The 25,251-nt window shown below is 41.2% G+C and overlaps 1 protein-coding gene across 3 annotated transcripts; it reads right to left on the bottom strand.

The window, feature by feature from the left end:
• Positions 1–764: 764 nt before the first annotated feature.
• Positions 765–25,251, bottom strand: LOC116894678 (carcinoembryonic antigen-related cell adhesion molecule 5-like). Of its 3 annotated transcripts, XM_032896380.1 has the most exons (7): positions 25,010–25,251; positions 23,396–23,755; positions 8,345–8,704; positions 6,832–7,182; positions 3,884–4,243; positions 2,268–2,618; positions 765–1,265 (listed from the first exon to the last, which is right to left on the bottom strand). In XM_032896380.1, exons 1-7 carry the CDS (start codon positions 25,071–25,073, stop codon positions 982–984), a joined length of 2,130 nt encoding a protein of 709 aa, XP_032752271.1. In that variant the 5' UTR covers positions 25,074–25,251; the 3' UTR covers positions 765–981. The 3 variants fall into 3 exon arrangements, with proteins under 3 accessions (XP_032752271.1, XP_032752272.1, XP_032752273.1); XM_032896381.1 differs by lacking the exons at positions 2,268–2,618; positions 3,884–4,243; XM_032896382.1 differs by lacking the exons at positions 3,884–4,243; positions 6,832–7,182.

Genomic DNA, 25,251 nt, shown 5'->3' with positions numbered 1-25,251 from the left:
TTGTGCTTCTCCAGGAAGACTCATAGACGGTGCTCAGGATTCAGTGTGTGAACAGAAACAGAAAACCCAGGGAGCCATGACTTTCAGCTCAGTGGTCTCGTTGAGCCATAACTTGAGCTATTATGCTTAGATGGTTCATGATAAGCCACTGGCTACCTAAGGATGAGGCATGAATCTAAGAATGAAGTAGCAATGTGAATGGTGCAGACAGGCTTTGCAAAAATAAAAAAAATATATATATATATATATATATATGAATGTGAAATGGGAGATATATATGATCTATAATTGATATGTGTGATACATGATACAGAATGCGTAATATATGATATGCTATCTAATACATAATATGTAATTAATCCCACAATTAATCTCAAATCATATAAACAGGAAAAGTATCACTATGAGATCTGACTGTAAAAGTCAGTTTCAGGATAAAAACAGTGAGTGGAGAATAACACCAGGAATTTTTCATATGGACATCAAACAAGTTGTGGGTCAAAACTATTTAGAAACAATCTATGTGGACAGGGATCCATGTGCAGTCCCTTTTCCTGTCACTCTTTCTAACTTCCCATAGAAGACTGACATCCAGGTAGAATTGATGTTAGATGAAACTATTTGAGGAGATGAGGAGATGTTTGTCTCCATGCATACACTGCATCATTTAACAGGGAACTCACAACATTTGTAAGCTTGAGGCACATAAAATTAGTGTCCATGGATTCTAAAAAAAGGCTATATATTTAATCCACAACCTAAGCTCTTAACCTCAATTGTGTTTATTATATTATGTCTTTGTTTTGGAAAACAGATTTCATATTAAATTACGGCCTGTTCTTCTACACATGGTTATGTCAGGACTATAGGTATGCATGACCATAAGTTACATGTGCGGTAACTGACAATTTTTACCACATAACGTCTCCATTTTGCACCCCATCAATGACCCTACTCTGCTGTAGGACAAGAAGAGATAGGTCACTCTTCGATCACAGTCAGACTGACTGGGAGACTGGTCTTTGAACTGACCGGGTTGGAGATCTCACATTGATACTTTCCAGCATCCTCCCTCCTGACAGGATCTATACTGAGTTTGCACTTTGATGGGGACAGGGTCATCCTCTCTGTGAGTTGCAGACTCTGCTTATTGAAGAACCAACGGATGGAAATTCCAGGGTCAGTTGAGAAGCAAGTGAAGACCACTGAGCTCTGTACTCTGACTGTGGTGTCAGTGACTCGCACGAAGGGCCATGAAACAGGGTCTGTGAAGAAACAGCAGAGGGGACAAAATGACAGTAGTCCCTCAGAGAGCTCAATGATTTCCTCAATAGTTCACACCCAATAAAGCTTCCAGGGAGGAGAAATTGGAGCTGTTATTATAGAGATATCTTGTGTTTTTTATTTCTCATCCATGGGCTGTGGGTCCCTGAATCACCCACTGAGTTAACTGTGTTTCAGTTTCTCTATAATCTGGCCCATGGCACATGATCATATCTATGATTTAAGCTTACTTATGATCAATTTTCTAGATCTTGGAATGAAGTAGCTGCTCAAACCAGAAGTAGATACCTGCAGAAGAATATTCCCTATGCTGGACCCCTGAGGACAAGTAATAGGGTAGAGTAGCTGTCTCCACTGCTTCTTCCATTGGGGAAACTGACTTTTCTGTGAAGTCTCATAAACCCTACACAATAACTGGTTCATGCTCCAGGAACATGTGCAAAGTAATTCAGAAGAAGGTGATGGTCCAAATGATCCACAAAACTTAATCTTTCTTGGCAGTGCATAGCTGGTTATACAGTCTGTGGAACATCAGCAATCAGGATAAACTTGTTCTCTGTAAGCTCTAACAAAAATCAAAACAAAACATTGACTAAAAAGTTCCCAGTGGCACCTGGAGATGAAGCATGAACAGAGTTTGGATCCAAAGTATCCTGGTGGGCTTTGTGAAGAGCAAACGTCTCCCCCAACCAGGGCCTTCCCAAGCCCCACAGAGTCTCTCTTGGAGTCAGTGAGAACCACAAGTCTGTGCTGGGTCTGATGTACTAGTATTGAGTTACCCAGCAAATGTTCTCCTCTCTGCAAGAAGATACTGGTCAGGAATTCTGGTCTACTGCAGTTTGTCTAATGAATGCATGCCCACACCCCAGTGCGGAGAGAAAACATAATGGGAGAGTGAAGATCTCGAGTTCTTTCCAGTCAGTACAGCATATAAAGCAAGATGAGTCATGCAAAGCAGCTAGAGGCCAGTGAGAGTCACTTACTATTTACATGAACTTGCACGTAGGCTCTCTCAGTTTTGAAGTCCTTATGTAAAATCTCTAACATATATAATCCTGCATCATTCTCAGTAACATTCTGGATCAGCATGGATCCATTCAGGTGCATCATCTCTCTTCCGCTGTGTGCAAGACCCCAGATAGTAGATTTCATGGCTGTGCTATATTCTGCAATTTTAAACTTATCTGTCCTATACACTGATTTGTACCAAAAAAATGTCTGAATTTCTCCTGGCACTTTATAAACTAGGAGAAGAACACTTTTCCCTACAGCAACGTTCTGAGGTATTGGTTCAATCTTGAGTTGGTCAGAGGTGAGGTTACAGCAAGTAGAGGCTACAAGAAAAGAGAAAACGTTATCAGTTGAGCAACATTTGGTTGGAGTTAAAGGAAATGAGCTTTGTCCTGAGCAAACTAATTGATCCTTCAGTCTAAAGATGGAGGCACAGGTACGTCTCTCCTACCTGATGGAGGTCAGCATATAACATCAATTCTTTCAGGGGCGCTGGGTGTATCATTTCCTCTACAAAATCTCCCTCCTCCTCCTCCTCCTCCTCCTCCTCCTCCTCCTCCTCCTCTTCCTCCTCCTCCTCCTCCTCCTCCTCCTCTTCCTCCTCCTCCTTCCCTCCCCACCTCCCTTGTTTTCTCCATGACTGCCTCCTCACTGCCTTCAGCCAGACATGGACACACTCATACCCACTGAAGTTTGAGACGATGCCTCCCCTGAACTCTTGGTAACTGTTGTTCCAATTTGCTTTATAGCTACAGCCCACTGCTAAATTTCCCTACTACACATGCGTGCTGCTCTGTCCTGAAGCCCATATGACTGGGGATGAAAAAGGGCCAGGAGAAGTCTGATTTTGTTGGCAGGCTCAGGTATTAGAAAATGTTCAGATACTAGAATGGCTGGCTTTATGTCAAGTTGAAACAGGTGAGAGCCTTTTGAAAAATGGAAGCAACAGGCTTGACCTGGGAAACCCTAGAGTATGTAATGTTTAATGGGATATTAATATTGCAGGGTCCAGACCACTGCAGGACAATTCACCCCTCTGCTATCAGTCCTAGGGGCATAAAAGGAGGCATAGAACACTGAGTGAGCCATAAGGAGCAAAGCAGTAAGCAGTACTTATATTTATAGACCTCTGATACTTGGAGCTGATACATTTCCCACTTTGACAAGATTGGTCTAAAACTCTGGTTCCCACTAAGAACTGAGAAAAGTAAGGGTAATATCCTGGCCAATAATCCCCAAGGTCACCTGTGGTCAAGCCTGGGTCAGATGACTGTGGTCTGGGCTTCCTGGTACTCACTTCTCTGTGAGAATGCAATGGTTTCCTCATGTATATGACTATAACTCTGATGCGTGGCAGGGTCAGACATCTTAAGCTGAGTTGCTCACCATAATGACTTCTTTGGTAAAGGGGAAAGTCAGACAACAAAGTCTGATCTATGGCTGTTTGGCTCCACCATGTATGTCCTGCACTAAGTTTTCAAACCCCAACATGGGAACACAGTGCGGTGGAAGAAGGCACAGTACAGGAATGACAATCCTGTGTGTCTAAGCCCCACCCTGCACTGACCAATCACAGAAATCCACTTACTGTCCAGCTGGAGTTGCACATGTGCTACTTGATCTGTGAGATCTGTACTCATAGTCCGTAGAGTATAGAATCCGATGTCATTCTGTGTGAAATTGTGGAGCAGCAGGGATCCATTGCTGTACACTGTTTCTCGACCACTGTGTGCAGGCCCTTGCGTGCTTGAGCTTGTGGCTCTTATGTGTTGTGTGAGCTCAGATTTCTTCTCTGCAAACACGCCTTTGTACCAAAATAGGGACATAAGATTTTTTGGGAGATTGTGAACCAGTAGAAGAACACTTCCCCCTTCAGCAATCCTGGGTGGCACTGATTCAATACTGAGATGCGCAGTGGAAATAGGGTCCTTGGAGTTTGAAACAGGGGCTAGATGCAAAGAGAGAGAACCATATTAATTGTGACTTTTGCGTTTTGGTAAGATGATTCCCTGTGTCCTGAGGGGTGTTCATCATTAAGCCTAACTGTGTGGATGAGTGTCTCCCTGTTCTACTTTGTGTCCCTCTACTTGTGATTTTCTCTGCATGGTGCTCTCTTCTCAGGTGTCAACATGGTTCTGGCTCACTGTCCTCAGATCCCTACAAACATTCAGCACAGACTGTTGTCAGAGTGATGTACCCCCTACCATTGTCTCTACATACCCTGCATCTTATCTCCCTGGATCTTTGTTGTTTATCTTGTTGTAGTTACTCTCTTCTGTACTTCTTGTCGTTCCAACCATCTCATTTCAATTTATAGCTTGCTTTACTGACCATGTTTCCAGTCAACTTGGTCTGGAATATTATAATATTGGGATTTGTCTTTTAAGGAAATACAGTCTAGAAAAACAATCAGATACCTTTGGATAATGAATGACTGAATTAATGAATGAATGAAGTTGCATCATCCTTTATGTCTCTCAATATATGTACATATACAAAAATTCATAAATATATGTATACATATGTATGTGTATATACATATACATGTGTATATGTGTATATATACATATGTATATGTGTATGTGTATATACATATATACACATGTATTTATATACATATGTGTGTATGTATATGTATATGTATATACGTATGTATATACATATGTGTATATGTGTGTATGTGTATGTATATGTATATACATGTATATGTATATATATATGTGCATGTATATATGTATGTGTATATACATGTACATAGATGTACATGATTTATAGGTTTGGGGATACAGGGCTAAATATTTCCAATTGCTTTGACTTTTTGCACTTATTTACAAATTATATTTGTGCGTGAGTCCTGTGCAAGGCTGTGTCTCAGTGTGTGTGGATGGATGCAGGGCACACCACCTAGGTGGAGGTCAGATGTCTCACTATTTTCATCAGTTCTCAGGTCATCAGACAATGAAGCAAATGCCTACACCCATTAATCCATGTCACTGATAAACACCAAGGTAATTTTTTGATAGGGAAGGCATAACTGAGAACATTAGTCTCATATAATTAACTTTACATAAGGAAAAATCTCATGCCAATCCTTAAAATTTGTGTTCACTATGAGCTTCCTGATGATGAGCTTCTGTCTGACTCTTATATTCTCTTCTATTACCCCACGACTTCTCTTAGGTTCTTTTGCCTATTAGGAGAATCAAGAGAGCAGAGTGATCTACTGTTGTGCTCCTGCTCACCTGTGAGCCAAGCTCCTGATAGATGGTGTACCCTTTGAAAAGGGCTACAAGGGTGTCCTCCTTTTGGGAAACTTCAGCTCCAGGACAGCTTCTGAGCTCTGCTGTATTTTCCCTCTCCAAGTGTTGCCCCTCCCAGGCAAGGGCATCTCCCAGAGTCCCATAAGCTGTGGATGGGCCTGTGTTCAAAACACTGCTCTCCCCTTCCTACTCTCAGTACTGCCCATTGTCCCTCTTTCTTTTCTCTCTTTACATTTTAGCTCTCCAAACCACACTGTGATCAAAAAGGCTGATAAGCCTCCCTGTACCCTGAGAGGACAGCAACTTAATTCAGAGCTGACTCTTAGTATGGCCTGGATTTGCTCTGTCAGCATCAAAGAGAGGGCCTCTGTGCTTCTGTGTGAAGCACAACCCCAGCTGCAGACTCAGTGATCTCAATATTTAATAAAGGTGGAATTTTTCTCTCATCTAGAAGTTGACATAGGTGTCGGTGAGGGCTCTAAATGGGACCAGCTGAGTGATGCATGAGGAAAGGTGCAAAACTTTTCTGAGTGGAGTCACCAGTCAGCATTCTGACCCAAGACAAAGGACCAGGGGCAGATTTATGGAGTTCTACACCTTGGTTTTATGAGAGTGGGTAACCTGTGTCCTGTAACGATGGGGTGGACTCCATTGTCCCTTGACGTATTTCGAGATGGTTCTTCCAGTTCTTGATGAGCTGTGTGATGGGTATGCCTACGTGTTCCCTAGGATGACTGGGATGCCCTGGGCTTCTGTCTAGGTGATGTCCCTCTGCTACCATATCTTTCCCAAAGGAAGTGAATAAAAGATAAATGAACATGATTCCCTGGCAGTATACCAAACATGGGAACGAGACATTAGGTCTAAAAAAAGGCTGTGGAGCTCTCTGTACCCAAATCCGTGGGGAAGAGAGCAGAACTCTCAGAAATGCAGAAAATCTGGAGAACTCAGAGGAAACAACTATTTCTGCTCACATTCCTGACCCAATAGGAACTTGCTAGTGCCCTCTGTGGCCTCTGTGCACAGAGAACTAGGAGCAGTCAGGGGCAGGACCTGTCCAGTTTCTGCCTGTACCCAAAGCTGAACTGAACCAGTCCTACAGCCAAATCTTATGGGAAAGAGAGCTGGACTCTCAGAAGTGTGGATAATCCTGAGATCTCAGAGGAGACTACCACTCCTGCTCACATTTATGGCCCCAGGGGAACCTACCTATTGCCCTCTGGTATACAGTAACATAGGAGCAATCAGCACCTGGAGGCCATTGAGAGTCACTTACTATTTACATGGAGTTGAACGTGGATTTTTTCAATTTTGAAGTCTTTGCTTAAAATTTCTAGCATGTACAATCCTGCATCCTTCTCAGTGACATGAAGTATCAGCATGGATCCATTGGTGTATACCAACTCTCTTCCACTGTATGCAGTCCCCATGATGGTGGAATCCATGGTTCTCTTATGTTCCGCAATTTTGAATGTATTTGTCCTATATGCTGATTTGTACCAGAAAAATGATTGAAAGTCTTCTGGCAAATTATGAACTAATAGAAGAACACTTTGCCCTACAGCAACACTCTGAGGAACTGACTCAATCTTGACTTGGAAAGAGTTGCAGCAAGTAGAAAAGGAGGCTAGAAAGAAAAGAGAAAAAAAGTTATTATTTGGAATATTGGGTTGGTGGGAAGGTGCTGATCTTTGTCATGAGCAAATAGATTTATCACTCAACCTAAAACTGCAAGTGTGGTTATGCCTATCTTATTTGGTGAACGCCAGCAACTTGACTTCCATTCTCTAAAGAATGCTGAGTATATCCTTTCTCTGCAAGGATCCCCCGCCCCTTCTCTCTCTGTCAGTCAGATACTGGGCACTCTCATGTCCACTGAAGTTTTAGATAATGTCTCCCTTGACATCTCTGTGACTCTTGTTCCAATCTGCTTTATAGCTACAGACAACCACTAATTCCACCTGATAGATGTGCTTGCTGCTCTACCCTGCAGCCCGCAAGATTAGGGCTGAATGAGGGCACGGAGAAATCTGATCTTCTTCTCAGGTACAGGTATTAGAAAAGACTCAGATACTAAAATGGCTAGTTTTAATTGACCTTTACACAGGCTAAAGTCCTTTGGAAAATAGAAACCTCAGTGTGATACATTACTACAAGAATAACCTGTAGAATATAATGTTTATGGGATATTGATATTGCAGGGTTCAGACCACTGCAGGACAGTCCACCCCTGGTCAGGTGATAAAAGATAACACAGCACATTGAGCAAGCCATAGGGGCAAGTCAGTGTGCAGCACTCCTCATTTTATCTGTATGCGATCATTATATTTACAGACCTCGGTTGCTTGGTGCTCATAAATACCCCAATTTGGCATGATTAGTCTAAAAGCCTGGTTCTCTGTAAGCACTGAGAAAAGTAAGGGTAATGTCCTGGTAAATGATCCCCAAGGTCACCTGTGGTCACGTCTGTGTCAGATGACTGTGGTCTGGGCTTCCTGGTACTCACATATCTGTGAGAATGCAATGGTTTCCTTATATACATGGACACAATTCTGATTCTTGGCAGTCTGACATCTTAGGCTGAGTTGCTGTCCATCAGTGACTTATTGTACAGGGGATAGTCAACCAACAAGTTCTGTTCTATGGCTCCAACATGTATGTCCTGCATTAAGTGCTCAAACCCCAACATGGGAACACAGTGCAGTGGGGGAATAAGGTACAGTACAGACATGACAATCCTGTGTATCAAAGCCTCACCCTACACCGAACAACCACAGAGAACCACTTACTGCCCAGCTGGAGTTGCACATGTGCTACTTCATCTTTGAGATCTGTACTCATAGTTCTCAGAGTATAAAATCCAGTATCATTCTGCGTGACTCGGTGGAGCAGCAGGGATCCATTGCTGTATACTGTCTCTCGACCACTGTGTGCAGGCCCTGGAACACTTGAATTTGTGGCTTTTATGTGTTTGGCAATCTCAAATTTCTTCACCGCAAACACACCTTTGTACCAGAAAAGAGATAGAAGATTTCTTGGGAGACCATGAACCAGTAGAAGAACACTTTCTCCTTCAGAAATTCTGGGTGGTACTGATTCAATGGTGAGCTTGGCATAGGGAGAATGGTGCTCACATGTCCAAAGAGATGCTAGAAGTAAAAGGAGAGATCCATATAAATCAGAAAGCTTATTGGTAAGATGAATCCCTGTATCCTGAGCAGGTATGTTCATTATTAAGCCTAACTCTGTGAATAAGTGTCTCTCTGTCTTGCTTTATGTCTCTGAACATCTATTGTCCTCTGCATGGTACTTTATACTCAGGTGTCACCATGTCTCTGACTCATTGCCTGGATGTAACTTCTAGCATTCAGTGTAGATTGATATTGGATTTTTCCCCCAGTAGCTTTTTCCCTACACTCTTTCTTGCTTTGTGTTGTCCTTTAAAAATATTTTATTAGATATATTTGTTTACTTACATTTCAAATGTTATTCTCCTTCCTGGTTTCCTGTCCATAAGCCCCCCATTCCCTCCCCTCGCCATCCCCCATACAGGTATTCCCCCTATACATTCCCTTTACTACCCCCACATATTCCCCTGCACTGGGGGTCCAACCTTGGCATGACCAAGGGCTTCCCCTTCCACTGGTGCCCCAACAACGCTATTCTCTGCTACATATGCAGTTGGAGCCCTGGGTCAGTCCACGTATAGTCTTTTGGCAGTGGTTTAGACGCTGGAAGCTCTGGTTGGTTGGCATTGTTGTTTTTATGGGGTTGCAAGCTCCTTCAACTCTTTCAATACTTCCTCTAATTCCCCCCAAAGGGGTCCTGTTTTCAGTTCAGTGGTTTGCTGCTAGCATTTTGCTGTGTATTGGACATGCTCTGGATGTGTGTCTCAGGAGAGATCTATATCTGGTCTCTTTTAGCATGCATTTTTTAGCTTCATCAATCTTATCTAGTTTTGGGGACTGTATATATATGGGCCACATGTGAGGCAGGCTCTAAATGGCCATTCCTTGAGTCGCTGCTCTAAACTTTGCTTCCATATCCCCTCCTATGGATGTTTTTTACCCTTTTAAGAAGGAGTGGAGCATCCGCATTTTGGTCATCCTTCTTCTTGAACTTCCTGTGGTCTGCGGATAGCATCTTGTTAATTCGAGCTTTTTGGCTGATATCCACCTATCAAGGAGTGCATACCAAGTGTGTTTTTCTGTGATTGAGTAACCTCACTCAGGATGGTATTTTCTAGTTCATTCCATTTGCCTATCAATTTCATGAAGTCATTGTTTTTGATAGCTAAGTAGTACTCCATTGTGCAGATGTACCACATTTTTTTAATCTATTCCTCTGTTGAAGGGCATCTGAGCTCTTTCCAGGCTGGGCTATTATAAATAAGGCTGCTATGAAAATAGTGGAGCATGTGTCTTTGTTGTATGTTGGAGCATCTTTTGGGTATATGCCCAAAAGGTATGGCTGGGTCTTCAGGTTGTGGAATTTCCAATTTTCTGAGAATCCTCCAGACTGATTTCCAGAGTGGTTGTACTAGTTTGCAATCCCACCAACAATGGACGAGTGTTCTTCTTTCTCTACATCCTTGCCAGCATCTTCTGTCACCTAAGTTTTTTCTCTTAGCCATTCTGACTGGTGTGAGGTGCAATCTTGGGGTTGTTTTGACTTGCATTTCCCTGATGACTAAGGATGTTGAACATTTCTTTAGGTGCTTTTTGGCCATTCTATAATCCTCAGCTGAGAATTTTTTGTTTAGCTCTGTATCCCATTTTTAATAGGGTTATTTGGCTTTCTGGAGTCTAATTTCTTGAGTTCTTTGTATATTTTGGATATTGGCCCTCTATCAGATATAGGATTGGTAAAGATCTTTTCCCAATATGTTGGTTGCCGTTTGTCCCAATGATGGTGTCTTTTGCATTACAGAAGCTTTGCAAGTTTATGAGGTTCCATTTGTTGATTCTTGATCTTAGAGTATGAGCCATTGGTGTTTTGTTCAGGATATTTTCCCCAGTGCCCATGTCCCACTTTCTTCTTCTATTAGTTTGAGTGTATCTGGTTTGATGTGGAGGTCATTGATCCACTTGGACTTAAGCTTTGTACATGATGATAAGAATAGATCGATTTACATTCATCTACATGCTGACCTTTATTTGAACCAGCAACATTTGTTGAAAGTGCTATCTTTCTTCCATTGGATGAATTTCGCTCCTCTGTCACAGATCAAGTGACCATAGGTGTGTGGGTTCATTTCTGTGTCTTCAATTCTGTTCCATTGATCTATCTGCCTGTCTCTGTACCAATACCATTCAGGTTTTATGACTATTGCTCTGTAATAGTGCTTGAAGTCAGGGATGATGATTACCACAGAAGTTATTTTATTGTTGAAGATAGTTTTCACTATCCTGGGTTTTTTGTTATTCCAAATGAATTTGCAAATTGCTCTTTCTATCTCTATAAAAAATTGAGTAGGAATTTTGATTTGAATTGCATTGAATCTGTCGATTGCTTTTGGCAAAATGGCCATCTTTACTATATTAATCCTGACAATCCAAGAGCATGGAAGATCTTTCGATCTTCTGAGATCTTCTTTAATTATTTTCTTCAGAGACTTGAAGTTCTTGTCATACAGATCTTTCACTTGCTTGGATAAAGTCATAGCAAGATATTTTATATTATTTGGGACTATTGTGAAGGGTGTCATTTCCTTAATTTCTTTCCCAGCCAGTTTATCCTTTGAGTAGAGGAAAGCTAAATTGAGTTAATTTTGTACCCTGACACTTTGCTGAAGTTGTTTATCAGGTTAAGTAGTTCTCTGGTGGAAATTTTGGAATCACTTAAGTACACTATCATATCATCTGCAAATAGTGATATTTGGATTCCTTCCCTTCCAAATTTGTATCCCTTTGACCTCCTTTTGTTGTTTGATTGCTCTGGCTAGGACTTCAAGTATTATATTGAATAAGTAGGGAGAGAGTGGGCAGCCTTGCCTAGTCCTTTATTTTAGTGGGATTGTTTCAAGTTTCTCTCCATTTAGTTTGATGTTAGCTACTGGTTTGCTGAAATATTGCTTTTACTATGTTTAGATATGGGCCTCGAATTCCTGATTTTCCAGGACTTTTATCATGAAAGGGTGTTGAATTTTTTCAAATGCTTTCTCAGCATCTAATGAAATGATCATGTGGCTCTTATCTTTGAGTTTGTTTATATAGTGGATTGTATCGATGGTTTTTCATATATTAAACCATCCCTGCATCCCTGGGATGAAGCCTACTTGATCATGATGGATGATCATTTTGATGTGTTCTTAGATTCAGTTTGCAAAAATTTTATTCAGTATTTTTGTGTCAATATTTGCCTAATAATTTCTTGTAGTCATTGTTTTTAATAGCTGAGGAGTACTCCATTGAATTATTGTACCAAATTTTCTGAATCCATTGCTCTGTTGAAGAATGCCTGTGTATTTTCCTCCTTATGGTTATTGTAAATAAAGCCTCTATGAACATAGTAGAACATGTGTCCTGGTCATATGTTGGAGCGTCTTTGAGTATATGCCCAGGAGAGGTATAGCTGGGTCCAATTTTTGAGGAATCAACAGACTGATTTCCAGAGTGGCTGTACTAGCTTGCAATCACACCAACAATGGAGGAATGTTCATCTTTCTCCACATCCTCCCCAGCATCTACTGTAACCTGTTTCGATCTTAGCAGTTCTGACTGGTGTGAGGGGGAACCTCAGGGTTGGTTTGATTTGCACTTCTCTGATAACTAAGGATGTTATTTCTTTAGGTGCTTCTGAGCCATTCGATATTCCTCAGTTTAGAATTCTTTGTTTTGTTTGGAACCCATTTTTAAATAGGATTATTTGATTCTCTGGAGTCTAGCTTCTTGAGTTCTTTGTATATATTAGATATTAGCCCTCTGTTAAATGTAGGATTGATAAAGACCTTTTCCAATATCTTGGCTACCATTTTGTCCTAATGCCAGTGTCCTTTCCCTTACAGGACACTTTGTAATTTTACGAGGTCCCATTTGTAGATTCTTGATCTTAGAGCATAAACCATTGGTATTCTGTTCAGGAAATTTTTCCCTGTGCCTATGTGTTCAAGGCTCTTCCCCACTTTCTCTTCTACTAGTTTCACTATATCTGGTTTTAAGTGGAAGTCCCTGATCCACCTGGACTTGATTTTTGTACAAGGAGATAAGTATTGGTCAATTTTCATTCTTCTATAGGCTGCCAGTTGAACCACCACCATTTGTTGAAAATGCTGTCTTTTTTCCACTGGACAGTTTTAGTCAAAGATCAAGTGACCATAGGTTTGTGTCTCCATTTCTCGGTATTCACTCTATTTAATGATCTACCTGCCTGTCTCTGTACCAATACCATACAGGTTTAATCACAATTGCACTGTAATATATCTTGAGGACATGGATAGTGATTCTCTGAGAAGTTCTTTTAGTATTGAGAATACTTTCAGCTATTCTAGGTTTTTTGTTTTGCTTTTCCAAATGAATTTGAAAATTGCTCTTTCTAATTCTATGAAGAATTGAGTTGAGATTTTCATGTGGATTACATTGAATCTGTAGATTGCTTTTGGCTAAATGTCCATTTTTACTATATTAACCCTGCCAATCTATGAGCCTGGGAGTTCTTTCCATCTTCTGAGATCTTCTTCAATTTCTTTCTTCTTAGACTTGAAGTTCTTGTCATATGGATCTTTCACTTGCTTGCTTCGAGTCACACCAAGGTATTTTATGTTATTTGTGACTATTGTGATGGGTGTCGTTTCCCTAAGTTCTTCCTCTGTCTGTTTATCCCTTGAGTAGAGGAAGGCTACTGATTTGAGTTAGATTTATATCCTGCCAGTTCGATGAAGTTGTTTATCAACTGTAAGAATTCTCTGGTGGAATTTCTAGGGTCACATACTATTATATCATCTGCAAATAGTGATATTTTGCCTTTTTTCTTTCCAATTTGTATCCCTTTGGCCTCCTTTTTAGTCTAACTGCTCTCAGTAGGGCTTTGAGGATTATACTGAATAAGTAGGGAAAGAGTGGGTAGTCTTTTCTAGTACCTGATTTTAGTGGGATTGCTTCAAGTTTCTCTTCATTTAGTTTGATGTTGACTACTGGTTAGCTGTATAATGCTTTAACTATGTTTAGGTGTGGGCCTTGAATTCCTGATGGTTCCAAGGCTTTTATCTTGAAGGGGGTAGAATTTTGTCAAATGCTTTCTCAGCATCTAATGAAATTATCATGATGTTTTTTTTTCTTTGTGTTTGTTGATACAGTGTTTTTACCTTGATAGATTTCTGAATACTTAACCATCCTTGCATCACTGACATAACATCTACTTAATCATGATGAATGTTTTTTTTTGGTTTTGTTTTATGTGTTCTTGGATTCTGGTGGTGAGAAATTTATGGAGTATTTTTGAATTGATATCCATGAGGGAAATTGGTCTGAGGTCATATTCTTTGTAGGTTCTTTGTGTGGTTTAGGTATAGGCATAATTGTGGCTTCAAAGAATGAATTGGGTAGTGCTCCTTTTGTTTCTATTTTGTGGAATAGTTTGAAAAGTATAGGTATTATGTCTTCATTGAAGGTCTGATAGAATCCTGCAATAAACCCATCTGGTCCTGGGTTGTTCTTTTTTTTTGGTTGGGAAAATTTTAATAAATGCTTTTATTTCTTTAGGCTTTATGGGACAGTTTTGATGTTTTATCTGATCCTGACTTAACTTTGGTACCAGACATCTGTCTAGGAAATTGTCCATTTCGGCCAGATATTTTATTTTTGTTGAATACAGGTTTTTGTAGTAGTATCTGATGATTCTTTGAATTTCCTTACTTTCTGTAGTTATGTCTCCTTTTTCATTTCTGATTCTGTTAATTTGGATACACTCTCTGTGCCCTCTGGTTAGGCTGGCTAAGCATGTATCTATCTTGTTGTTTTTCTCAAAGAACCAGCTCCTGGTATTGTTGATTCTTTGTATAATTCTTTTTGTTTCTACTTGGTTGATTTCAGCACTGATTTTGATTATTTCCTGCTGTCTACTCCTCTGGGGTGTATTTGCTTCTTTTTGTTCTAAAGCTTTCATGTGTGCTGTCAAGCTGTTTGTATATGCTCTTTTCAACTTTGTTTTGGAGGCACTCAGAGCTATGAGGTTTCCTCTTAGCACTGCTTTCATTGTGTCCCATAATTTTGTGTATGTTTTGCCTTTATTTTCATTAAATTCTAAAACATACTGAATTTCGTCCTTGACCAAGTTATAGAGGAAAGCGTTGTTCAACTTCCATGTGTAAGTGGGCTTTCTGTCATTTTTGTTGTTATTAAAGACCAGCCTTAGTTTATGGTGATCTGATAGGATGCATGGGATTATTTCAATCTTCTTGTATCTGTTGAGGCATGTTTTGTGACAGATTAAATGGTCAATTTTAGATACAGTACTATGAAGTGCTGAGAAGAAGGTATATTCTTTTGTTTTAGGATTAAATGTTCTATAGAGGTCTGTTAAATCTATTTGGTTCATAACTTCTGTTAGTTTCACTGTGTCTCTGTTTAATTTCTGTTTCCATCATCTCTTCATTGATGAGAGTGGTGTGTGAAAGTCTCCTACTATTATTGTGTGTGGTGCAATGTATGCTTTGAGCTTCAGTAAAGTTTCTTTTATGAATGTGGGTGCCCCTGTATTTGGAGCATATATATTCAGAGTTAATCTTGGTAGATTTTTTCTTTAATAAGTATAAAGTGTCCTTCCTTATCTTTTTTTAAAAACCTTTTGGTTGAAAGTTGATTTTATTTGATATTAGAATAGCTACTCTGCCTGTTTCTTGAGACCATTTACTTATAAAATTTCCAAACTTTTACTCTTAGGTAGTGTCTCTCTCTATGGTGTCTCCATCTATGTTAATTGAGAGTTTTGCGGAATATAGTAGCCTGTGCTGGCATTTGTGTTCTCTTAGGGTCTGTATGACATCTTCTCAGGACCTTCTACCTTTTACTGTCTCTGTTGAGAAGTCTGGTGTAGTTCTGATAAGTCTACCTTTATATGTTACTTGATGATTTCTCTTACTGCTTTTAATATTCCTTCTTTGTTTTGTGCATTTTGTGTTTTGACTATTATGTGATGGATGGAATTTCTTTTCTGGCCCAATCTATTTAGGGTTTTGTAGGCCTCTTTTATGTTTACAGGTATATCTTTCTTTATATTAGGGAAGTTTTATTCTATAATTTCGTTGAAGGTACTTACTTGCCTTTTAAGTTGGGAGTCTTCATTCTCTTTTATATCTATTATTCTAGGTTTGATCTTCTCATTGTTTCCTCGGTTTACTGGATATTTTGAGTTAGGAGCTTTCTGCATTTTACATTTTCTTTGATGGTTGTCTCAATATTTTCTATGGTATCTCTGCCCCTAAGATTCTCTCTTTAATGTCTTGTATTCTTGGTGATGCTGGTGTCTACCTGATTTCTTTCCTAGGTTTTCTACCTCCAGGGTTGTCTCCATTTGTGATTTCTTTATTGTTTCCTTTTCATTTTTAGATACTGGATGGTTTTCCTTCATCTGTTTTGTTGTGTTGTCCTGTAACTATTTAAGGAGGTTTTGTGTTTCCTCTTTAAGGGCCTCTGCTTGTTTACCTGTGTTCTTCTGTATTTGTTTAAGGGAGTTATTTATGTCTTTCTTTTATTCCTCTATCATCATCCTGAGATGTGATTTTAAAACCAAATCTTGCTTTTCTGGTGTGTTGGGATATCTATTATTTGCTGTAGTGGGAAAACTGGGTTCTTATGATGCCAAGTCATCTTGGTTTCAACTGCTTAGGTTCTTGCTCTTGCTCTTGCCATCTGGTTATCTCTGATATAACTTGGTCTTGCTGTCTCTGACCGGAACTTTCCCCTTCTATGGGCCTGTAAGCCTGGGAGCCTGTGATCTTAGGAGTGAGAGTGCTCCTGGTAGACCAACTCTCTGCAGGCATTTTTTTTATTAACTTGAGTATTTCTTATTTACATTTCGAGTGTTATTCCCTTTCCCGGTTCGGGTCAACATCCCCCCCCATCCCCTCCCCTTCTTTATGGGTGTTCCCCTCCCCATCCTCCCCCATTGCCCTCCCCCAACAATCACGTTTACTGGGGGTTCAGTCTTAGCAGGACCCAGGGCTTCCCCCCCCCTTTTTTTTGGTTCTTTTTTTCGGAGCTGGGAACCGAACCCAGGGCCTTGCGCTTCCTAGGCAAGCGCTGTACCACTGAGCTAAATCCCCAACCCCCGAGGACTTCCCCTTACACTGGTGATCTTACTAGGATATTCATTGCTACCTATGAGATCAGAGTCCAGGGTCAGTCCATGTATAGTCTTTAGGGAGTGGCTTAGTCCCTGGAAGCTCTGGTTGGTTGGCATTGTTGTTCATATGGGGTCTCGAGCCCCTTCGATCTTTCCAGTTCTTTCTCCGATTCCTTCAACGGAGATCCTATTCTCAGTTCAGTGGTTTGCTGCTGGCATTCGCCTCTGTATTTGCTGTATTCTGGCTGTGTCTCTCAGGAGAGATCTACATCTGGTTCCTGTCTGTGCAGGCATGTTTTATGTCTAAGGAATATGGGGAATCTCCAGCTCTAGGTACAGATGGAGACTGCAAGGGGCCTGTCTTATGCTGCCCTGTGCACTCCTGGCATGTCTCTCCTTGGACAGTTAATGGAGAGAAATTAGGGTCCCACCTGTCGGCCTTGGGTTTAGGAAGGAGTGCTCTCCTGACAGACCAGCTCTCTGTGTGAAGGTTTTCTGTCCAAGGGCTGTGAGACAAGCCCAGCTCTGGGTGCAGATGGAGACCAGAAGAGTTCTGTGCCCTGTGTGCTCCCAGCAGGTCTCCATGTGCTCACTTATAAGTGAACATTAGCTATAAAGTACATGATAACCATGTGCTTCCAATCTGCCAACCCAAAGAAACTAAGTAATAAGGAGGACCCAATAATGGAAGAAAAAAACCAAAATAGTCACTGGAGGTGGAAGGAGTGATGAAACTGTGTGGGTAGGAATTGAGAAGAATGAGTAAGGGGATCAGGTAGGGGGAAATGAGTATGTAAGAAGGATAAGAATGAGAACAGAAATTAATGCAGGCCATCTCTGGGTCTATCTGGAGACATAGGAAAAGAGAGGCTCTGAGAAGCCTATGTGAATGGCCTAAGATGAGACTCCTACATCAGCGGATATGGAGGCTGAAGTTGCCACATTCAGTAACCAGGTGTGACATACAGCAATGAGGGAAGGACATCATCCACCCAGAAAAACCTCCAACTAAAAATTTTCCTGCCTACAAGATGCTCATGAGTAACAATGGAGCAAAAAACTGAGGGGGTGGCTAACTAATGACTGGCCCAATTTAAGACCTATGCCATATGAAAGAGCTGATCCCTGACACTATTAATGACACTATGCTATTCTTGCATGCAGGATCCTGTCTCCTGAGAGGCTTCATCCAGCATTTAATTGAAACAAATGTGGAGATCCACAGCCAGACATCATGTTGTGGTTTGCCTTGGAGTTCTCTCTGAATTTGTGGAATAAAGGCAAGAGCGCTAGATTTGGGCAGAGGGAGGAGTCAGGAGCGAGAGGGGGATTAGATTCAGAGAATAGGTTGAGAGAGGACAGTTGGCGACAGTTGAGCCAGTGGAACCTGAGCAGGAGGGGAAAGGATGGAACAGTTGAGAGAGTGAGGGAGAAGAGAAGGAAGCTAGGTGAAAAAAGGGGACAGTTTAGAGACACGATGGGGAACTGAGAAGAGTTAGAGGAGACAGGAGAGAGTGAGGGGAGGAGAAATGAAGATAGGTGGAAAAGGGGACAGTTAAGAGACACGATGGGGAACTGAGAAGAGTTAGAGGAGACAGGAGATGGAGAGAGGGGAGAGCTAGGATCGAGGAGTCGTTGTGGGAGAAGGAGAAGCTGGAGACCTGGCAAATAAAAGGTGCAAGGGATAGATGGTACTGGGCTTTGTATGTTTAAGTGGGCAATTATATCTTACCAATTGGATCTAAGATTATTGTGTTGTGTGTTCTTTTATGTGAGGGTTTGAGTGTAAGAAAGTGTGTGGCTGGGCTGTGTTTCCGCCAAGATATCTAGCAGATATCTGGGGCACTGAGGTGTAGGACCAAGCAGGGTAAAAGACCAAAAAATTTACCGTTTTACTTTTATAAAATTACAACAACAAATGGCGCCCAACTAATCCATTAGAACTCAACTAACCTGAGATAATAGTTAGACAAGCTACTTCTTAATTACAGGTATTATTAAAAGGTGATTGAGTTTGTTTTAGAAAAAAGAGTAAAAGAATACCTGAATCAGGTGGGGATTTTCATCCACGGTTCAGAGCTTGGATAGGGAAAAATTGGTTATTAACTCCAAGTAGAGATATCTGGGGCACTGAGGTGTAGGACCAAGCAGGGTAAAAGACCAAAACATTTACCGATTTTATTTTTATATATTTACAACAACAACATCAAGCAGTGCTCAGTGAATTGTGTGGAAAAGTTGGGGACAGAATTGGGGGAGGCAGAAGGGTTAAGGACTCTACAAGAAAATCTACATAGTCAACTAACTTGGGCCTATGAAAGCTCACAGAGCCTGAAATATTGAGGAAAGATCAGGCTTGGGTTGTACTAGGGACAGTACATATTTGTAGCAGACAAACAAAATGGTCTTCATATGAATACCCTAATAATTGGGACAGGGGCTGTCTCTGACCCTGCTGTCTAACTTTGGATCACCTTTCTTTAGCTAGACTTCCTGGTTGGGCCTCAGTGGAAGATAATACATTTATTCCTGCTTGGACTAGATGTCCCAGAGTAGAATTGTACTCAAGTGGAGCTTCCCGTCTCTGAGGAGAAGGAAAGGGAATAATAAATAGAGGGATATGTAAAAGTGGGTGTCTTAGGGTTTCACTTCTGTGAACAGACACCATGACCAAGGCAAGATTTATAAGGACAACATTTAATTGGGGCTGGCTTACAGGTTCAGAAGTTCAGTCCATTTTCCTCAAGGCAGGAACATAGCAGCATCCAGCCAGGCATGGTGCAGGCAGAAATGAGAGTTCTACATGTTCATCTGAAGGCTGCTAGTGGAAGACTGAATTCTAGGCAGCTAAGGTGAGGGTCTTAAGCACATGCCCACAGTGAGACACCTACTCCAACCATGCCACACCTCCTGATAGTCCCACTCTCTGAGCCAAGCATATACAAACTATCACAGTGGGACTGGGAGGAGAGACAGGACAAGGACTAACATCAGGATGGGAAGTGAATGAATGAATGAATGAATGAATAGAATAGAATCGAATAGAAGGGAAGAGAAGAGAATATGACTCATGTGGCAGCCTTTGGACTCCTTCCCCCTAACTGAGCTGTCTTATCTAACCTCAATAGAAGAAAATGCTCCTAGTCTTACCATAGTTTGATATGCTAAGGTGATTGATATTCATGGGAATCCTCCCCCATTTTTGGAGGAAAGGGGGAGGCGTGGGGGAGTAAAGGGGGAAGGAAGGGACTGGGAAGAGAAGAAGGGGAAAGTGTGATAAGGTTGTAAGGTAAATAAGATAATTAATAGTTAAGGAGCTACAAAAGTTCCACCAGAGAACTACTAAACCTGATAAACACCTTCAGCAAAGTGGCTGGGTATAAAATTAACTCAAATAAATCAGTAGCCTTCCTATACACAAAAGAGAAACAAGCCCAGAATGAAATTAGGGAAACGACACCCTCCATAATAGTCCCAAATAATATAAAATACTTCGGTGTGACTTTAACTAAGCAAGTGAAAGATCTGTATGATAAGAACTTCAAGCCTCTGAAGAAAGAAATTGAAGACCTCAGAAGATGGAAAGATCTCCCATGCTCATGGATTGGCAGGAATAATATAGTAAAAATGGCAATTTTACCAAAAGCAATCTACAGATTCAATGCAATCCCCATCAAAATACCAATCCAATTCTTCAGAGAGTTAGACAGAACAATTTGCAAATTCATCTGGAATAAGAAAAAACCCAGGATAGATAAAACTATCTTCAACAATAAAAGGACTTCTGGAGGAATCACTATTGCCTAACTCAAGCAATATTACAGAGCGATAGCAATAAAACTTACATGGTATTGGTACAGAGACAGATAGATAGACAAGTGGAATAGAAGTGAAGACCCAGAAATGAACCGACACACCTACGGTCACTTGATTTTTGACAAAGGAGCCAAAACCATCCAATGGAAAAAAGCATTTTCAGCAAATGGTTCTGGTTCAACTGGAGGTAGCATGTAGAAGAGTGCAGATCGATCCATGCTGTTCACCCTGTACAAAGCTAAGTCCAAGTGGATCAAGGACCTCCACATCAAACCAGATACACTCAAACTAATAGAAGAAAAAGTGGGGAAGCATCTCGAACACATGGGCACTGGAGAAAATTTCCTGAACAAAACACCAATGGCTTATGCTCTAAGATCAAGAATCGACAAATGGGATCTCATAAAACTGCAAAGCTTCTGTAAGGCAAAGGACACTGTGGTTAGGACAAAACGGCAACCAACATATTGGGAAAAGATCTTTACCAATCCTACAACAGATAGAGGCCTTATATCCAAAATATACAAAGAACTCAAGAAGTTAGACCGCAGGGAGACAAATAACCCTATTAAAAATGGGGTTCAGAGCTAAACAAAGAATTCACAACTGAGGAATGCCGAATGGCTGAGAAACATCTAAAGAAATGTTCAACATCTTTAGTCATAAGGGAAATGCAAATCAAAACAACCCTGAGATTTCGCCTCACACCAGTGAGAATGGCTAAGATCAAAACTCAGGTGACAGCAAATGCTGGCGAGGATGTGGAGAAAAAGGAACACTCCTCCATTGTTGGTGGGATTGCAGACTGGTACAACCATTCTGGAAATCAGTCTGGAGATTCCTCAGAAAATTGGACATTGAACTACCTGAGGACCCAGCCATACCTCTCTTGAGCATATACCCAAAAGATGCCCCAACATATAAAAAAGACATGTGCTCCACTATGTTCATCGCAGCCTTATTTATAATAGCCAGAAGCTGGAAAGAGCCCAGATGCCCTTCAACAGAGGAATGGATACAGAAAATGTGGTACATCTACACAATGGAATATTACTCAGCTATCAAAAACAATGACTTTATAAAATTCATAGGCAAATGGATGGAACTGGAAAATATTATCCTGAGTGAGTTAACCCAATCTCAGAAAAACACACATGGTATGCACTCATTGATAAGTGGCTATTAGCCCAAATGCTTGAATTACCCTAGATGCACAGAACACATGAAACTGCAAGAAGGATGACCAAAATGTGAATGCTTCACTCCTTCTTTAAAGGGGAACAAGAATACCATTGGGAGGGAATAGGGAGGCAAAGTTTAGAACAGAGGCAGAAGGAACACCCATTCAGAGCCTGCCCCACATGTGTCTCATACATATACAGCCACCAAACTAGATAAGAGAGATGAAGCAAAGAAGTGCAGGCCGACAGGAACTGGATGTAGATCTCTCCTGAGAGACACAGCCAGAATACAGCAAATACATAGCCGAATGCCATCATTAAATCACTGAACTGACAATGGGACCACCTTGAAGGCATCAGAGAAAGGACTGAAAGAGCTTGAAAGGGCTCAAGACCCCATATGAACAACAATGCTAAGCAACCAGAGCTTCCAGGGACTAAGCCACTACCCAAAGTCTATACATGGACTGACCCTGGGCTCCAACCTCATAGATAGCAATGAATAGCCTAGTAAGATCACCAATGGAAGGGGAAGCCCTTTGTCCTACCAATACTGAGCCCCCAGTGAACGTGATTGTTTGGGGTAGGGTGGTAATGGGGGGAGGATGGGGAGGGGAACACCCATATAGAAGGGGAGGGGGGAGGGGTTGGGGGGATGTTGGCCTGGAAACCGGGAAGGGGAATAACAACCGAAATGTAAATAAGAAATATGCAAGTTAATAAAGATTAATAAAATATTCAATAAAATTCTTGCAAACCTAATCCAAGAACACATAAAAACCATCATTCACCACAAGTAAGTAGACCTTATCCCAGGGATGCAACGTTGGTTCAATATACAAAAATCCTTCAATGTAATTGATTATATAAAGAAACTCGAAGAAAAAAGTTTGATCATGATCATCCCAATAGATGGTAGGTAAACTGATTCCTGAAAACAGGTAGTGCTCCACTTTCCCATGAAGAGATTCAAGATGATATTCCCATTTCCTCTGCTTGGTGTGGTGTGATGGGTCTGCCCCTGTGCTCCATGGGCTTTTTTGGATGTTTTGGACATTTGTCTACGTGATTTCCCTTGGCTACCATATCTTTCCTAAGAAACTACATAAGAGAGAGAATTGAATATGATCCTCTAGCAATGAAGGTTTTTCCCACCTGATGATTGGCTTTTTGAGAGGCCCCCTTTGCTTTCACAATCAAACTAAATTCTTGTCACCTGAGGTCTTTGTCAAGGACATATTCCTGGTTAGAACCCTAGAAACTTCACAAAAAGATCTAAGATTCTTTGATTAAGGGTCTTTCTCAACCATACATTCCTGAAGAGATGATGATATCCTTGGCTGATTTAACCATGATGTGTCTACCTGTCTGCAAGATGAAGTCAAATGAAGGTTTCTGATCTATTGCCTGATTCTAGAGCATGTGTATCCTGCAATAAATGCTCAAACCCCAACATAAGGATACAATGAAGAAGGAGGTAGCCACAGGCAGGCCTGATATTTCTTTGTAATTCTCATGAAATGAACTCCACCCAGCACCGAGAGTTTACAAAGAATTACTTACAGTACACGTTGAGGTATATAGATATTATTGATACAATTTCTGCATGACTGTTTATGATTCGTAGGCTGTAGAATCCTATATCCTCCTGGGTGACATTGTAGATCTGCAGGGATCCATTGCTGTACAAAGTCTCTCTACCACTGTGACCAGGCCCCAGCTCAGTAACATTAGTGGCCAGTGTATATTGTCCAATTTGAGGGCTTTTAATACTCATTCCTCTATACCAGGCCAAGGTTATATTATTCTCTGTCAGATTGTCAATACGTATGAGAACATTTTCTCCTTCAGCCACTTGGGGTGGCACTAATTCAATGGTTATTTGAGCAGTGGTAGGCAAGAGCCAGTAGGTTAAAAGGGAGGCTAGACAGGAAGAGAAAAAAACAATCAATATTAAACAGCTGTATTTATCACTTAGCTTATGAGTGTGGGTAGAGGTGTGCTCATCCTCCTTGATTAAGGCCAACAACATAAACTCCACTCCCTCAGAGTATCTGAGTCCTTTCCTCTCTCCATTATTCTTTGCTCAGGTGTTGCCTGATTCACTGCTTAGTATCCCTCCACATTGAAAGAGTATTTAGTATAAGAGTCAATGCTTCTCTGACCTACTCCTCTAGAGGGTCTTCACTTTCTGACCTTTTTCCTATGTTCCCTTTGTGGTTCTAGAAACACTGTGACCTCGCATCCAAAACAGTGGAATTTCTGGTCCACTCTATTCACAGTTTTGGGAGCAGCTTCATTGATCTATTAGTCTGATATCTTTGGAAGGTTCAATTCCTATAAAAGGACAAGACACCAGTCAAGGACTGAAGAAAGGAAGGTAGGGAAAGAGGGAAGGAGTGGGGGAAAGGAAGGAAGAAGGGGTGGGAGGAATGGAGGGAGGCGTGGAGGGAAAGAAAGCTAAGAAAGGAAGGAAGAAGGAGGGGGAGGGAAGGGAGCAAGAGAGAGGGAGAAAGATAGGGAGGAGGGAGGAGGGAGGGCGGGAAGCAAAGAAGGAACTGCCCATGGGTTTATCTACATAGTTTCCAGGTTTGACATTAACAACAATATACTCAAGTTTGATTTATATTTTACACTTTCTTATGAGTTGTATGTGTGTTTTGTGATGGTACCTGTCTTACTGTGCACATGTGCCATTTTACGTAACAGTGCTATGTGGAGGAACATATCTAATGGTGGCATGTACAGATACATTTATCAGCACCTGTGTGGAGGACAGGGTTGAGTTCTCAGGAGTCTGTTCTCTCCATTTACTATGTAGAAGTTATGGTATGAATTCAGGTTGTCACATATAGAGACACTGAGCCTTCTCACTGTCCCATCTTTTTTATTTCTATTTGCAGAGTCCCACTGTCATGAATGGGGGCGTCAATCTTCAGAATATGGCAGTCATTATGACTGACTTGTGACTTATGGATAATGAGTGGTTGGGGCTTTTCACTTTCCTCATCATCTCCTGTCTCCTGAGAGCTTCTGACTGCTGAGATCACAGTACCTTCTGCCCTATGGCTGCGAATAAAAATCCTAAGTCTCATCTTGGGCTCCTGCCCTCTTTAGGAGATCACAGATGGCTTCTAAGTTTCCTTACCTCCACACTCAGAGAGTGGTTACCCTTACCTGTGAGCAGGAGCCCCTGCCAGTGGGTACACCACTTGCAGGAAAGCACAGAGAATGCTTCCATTTTTCTAGATGTGCTGTTACCCCTCTGTGGAGAAGAGCTTCAGCTCTAGTACAGCACCAAGGTTCTTCTGTCTTTCCTTCTTCTTAGCTGAGCATCTCCCAAGGAAGGACCACTTTCCAGAATTCAATGGGCTATGGGTGGCGGAGTCTGTCCAAGGCACTACTCTGTTCCTTCCATT

This window comes from Rattus rattus, chromosome 2 (genome assembly GCF_011064425.1).
Source record: "Rattus rattus isolate New Zealand chromosome 2, Rrattus_CSIRO_v1, whole genome shotgun sequence".
Taxonomy (NCBI): Eukaryota; Metazoa; Chordata; class Mammalia; order Rodentia; family Muridae; genus Rattus; species Rattus rattus.
Note: the sequence above shows the minus strand (reverse complement) of the source record. Positions and strands in the feature narration are given on the sequence as shown.

Coding starts and splice junctions, on each gene's coding strand:
- LOC116894678 (XM_032896380.1), bottom strand. CDS start 25,073: ATGGAAGCATTCTCTGTGCTTTCCTGCAAGTGGTGTACCCACTGGCAG. Junction 23,756..25,009: donor GCAGGGGCTCCTGCTCACAG/GTAAGGGTAACC, acceptor CTTCCTGTCTAG/CCTCCCTTTTAACCTACTGG. Junction 8,705..23,395: donor TATATACCTCAACGTGTACT/GTAAGTAATTCT, acceptor TTTTACTTCTAG/CATCTCTTTGGACATGTGAG.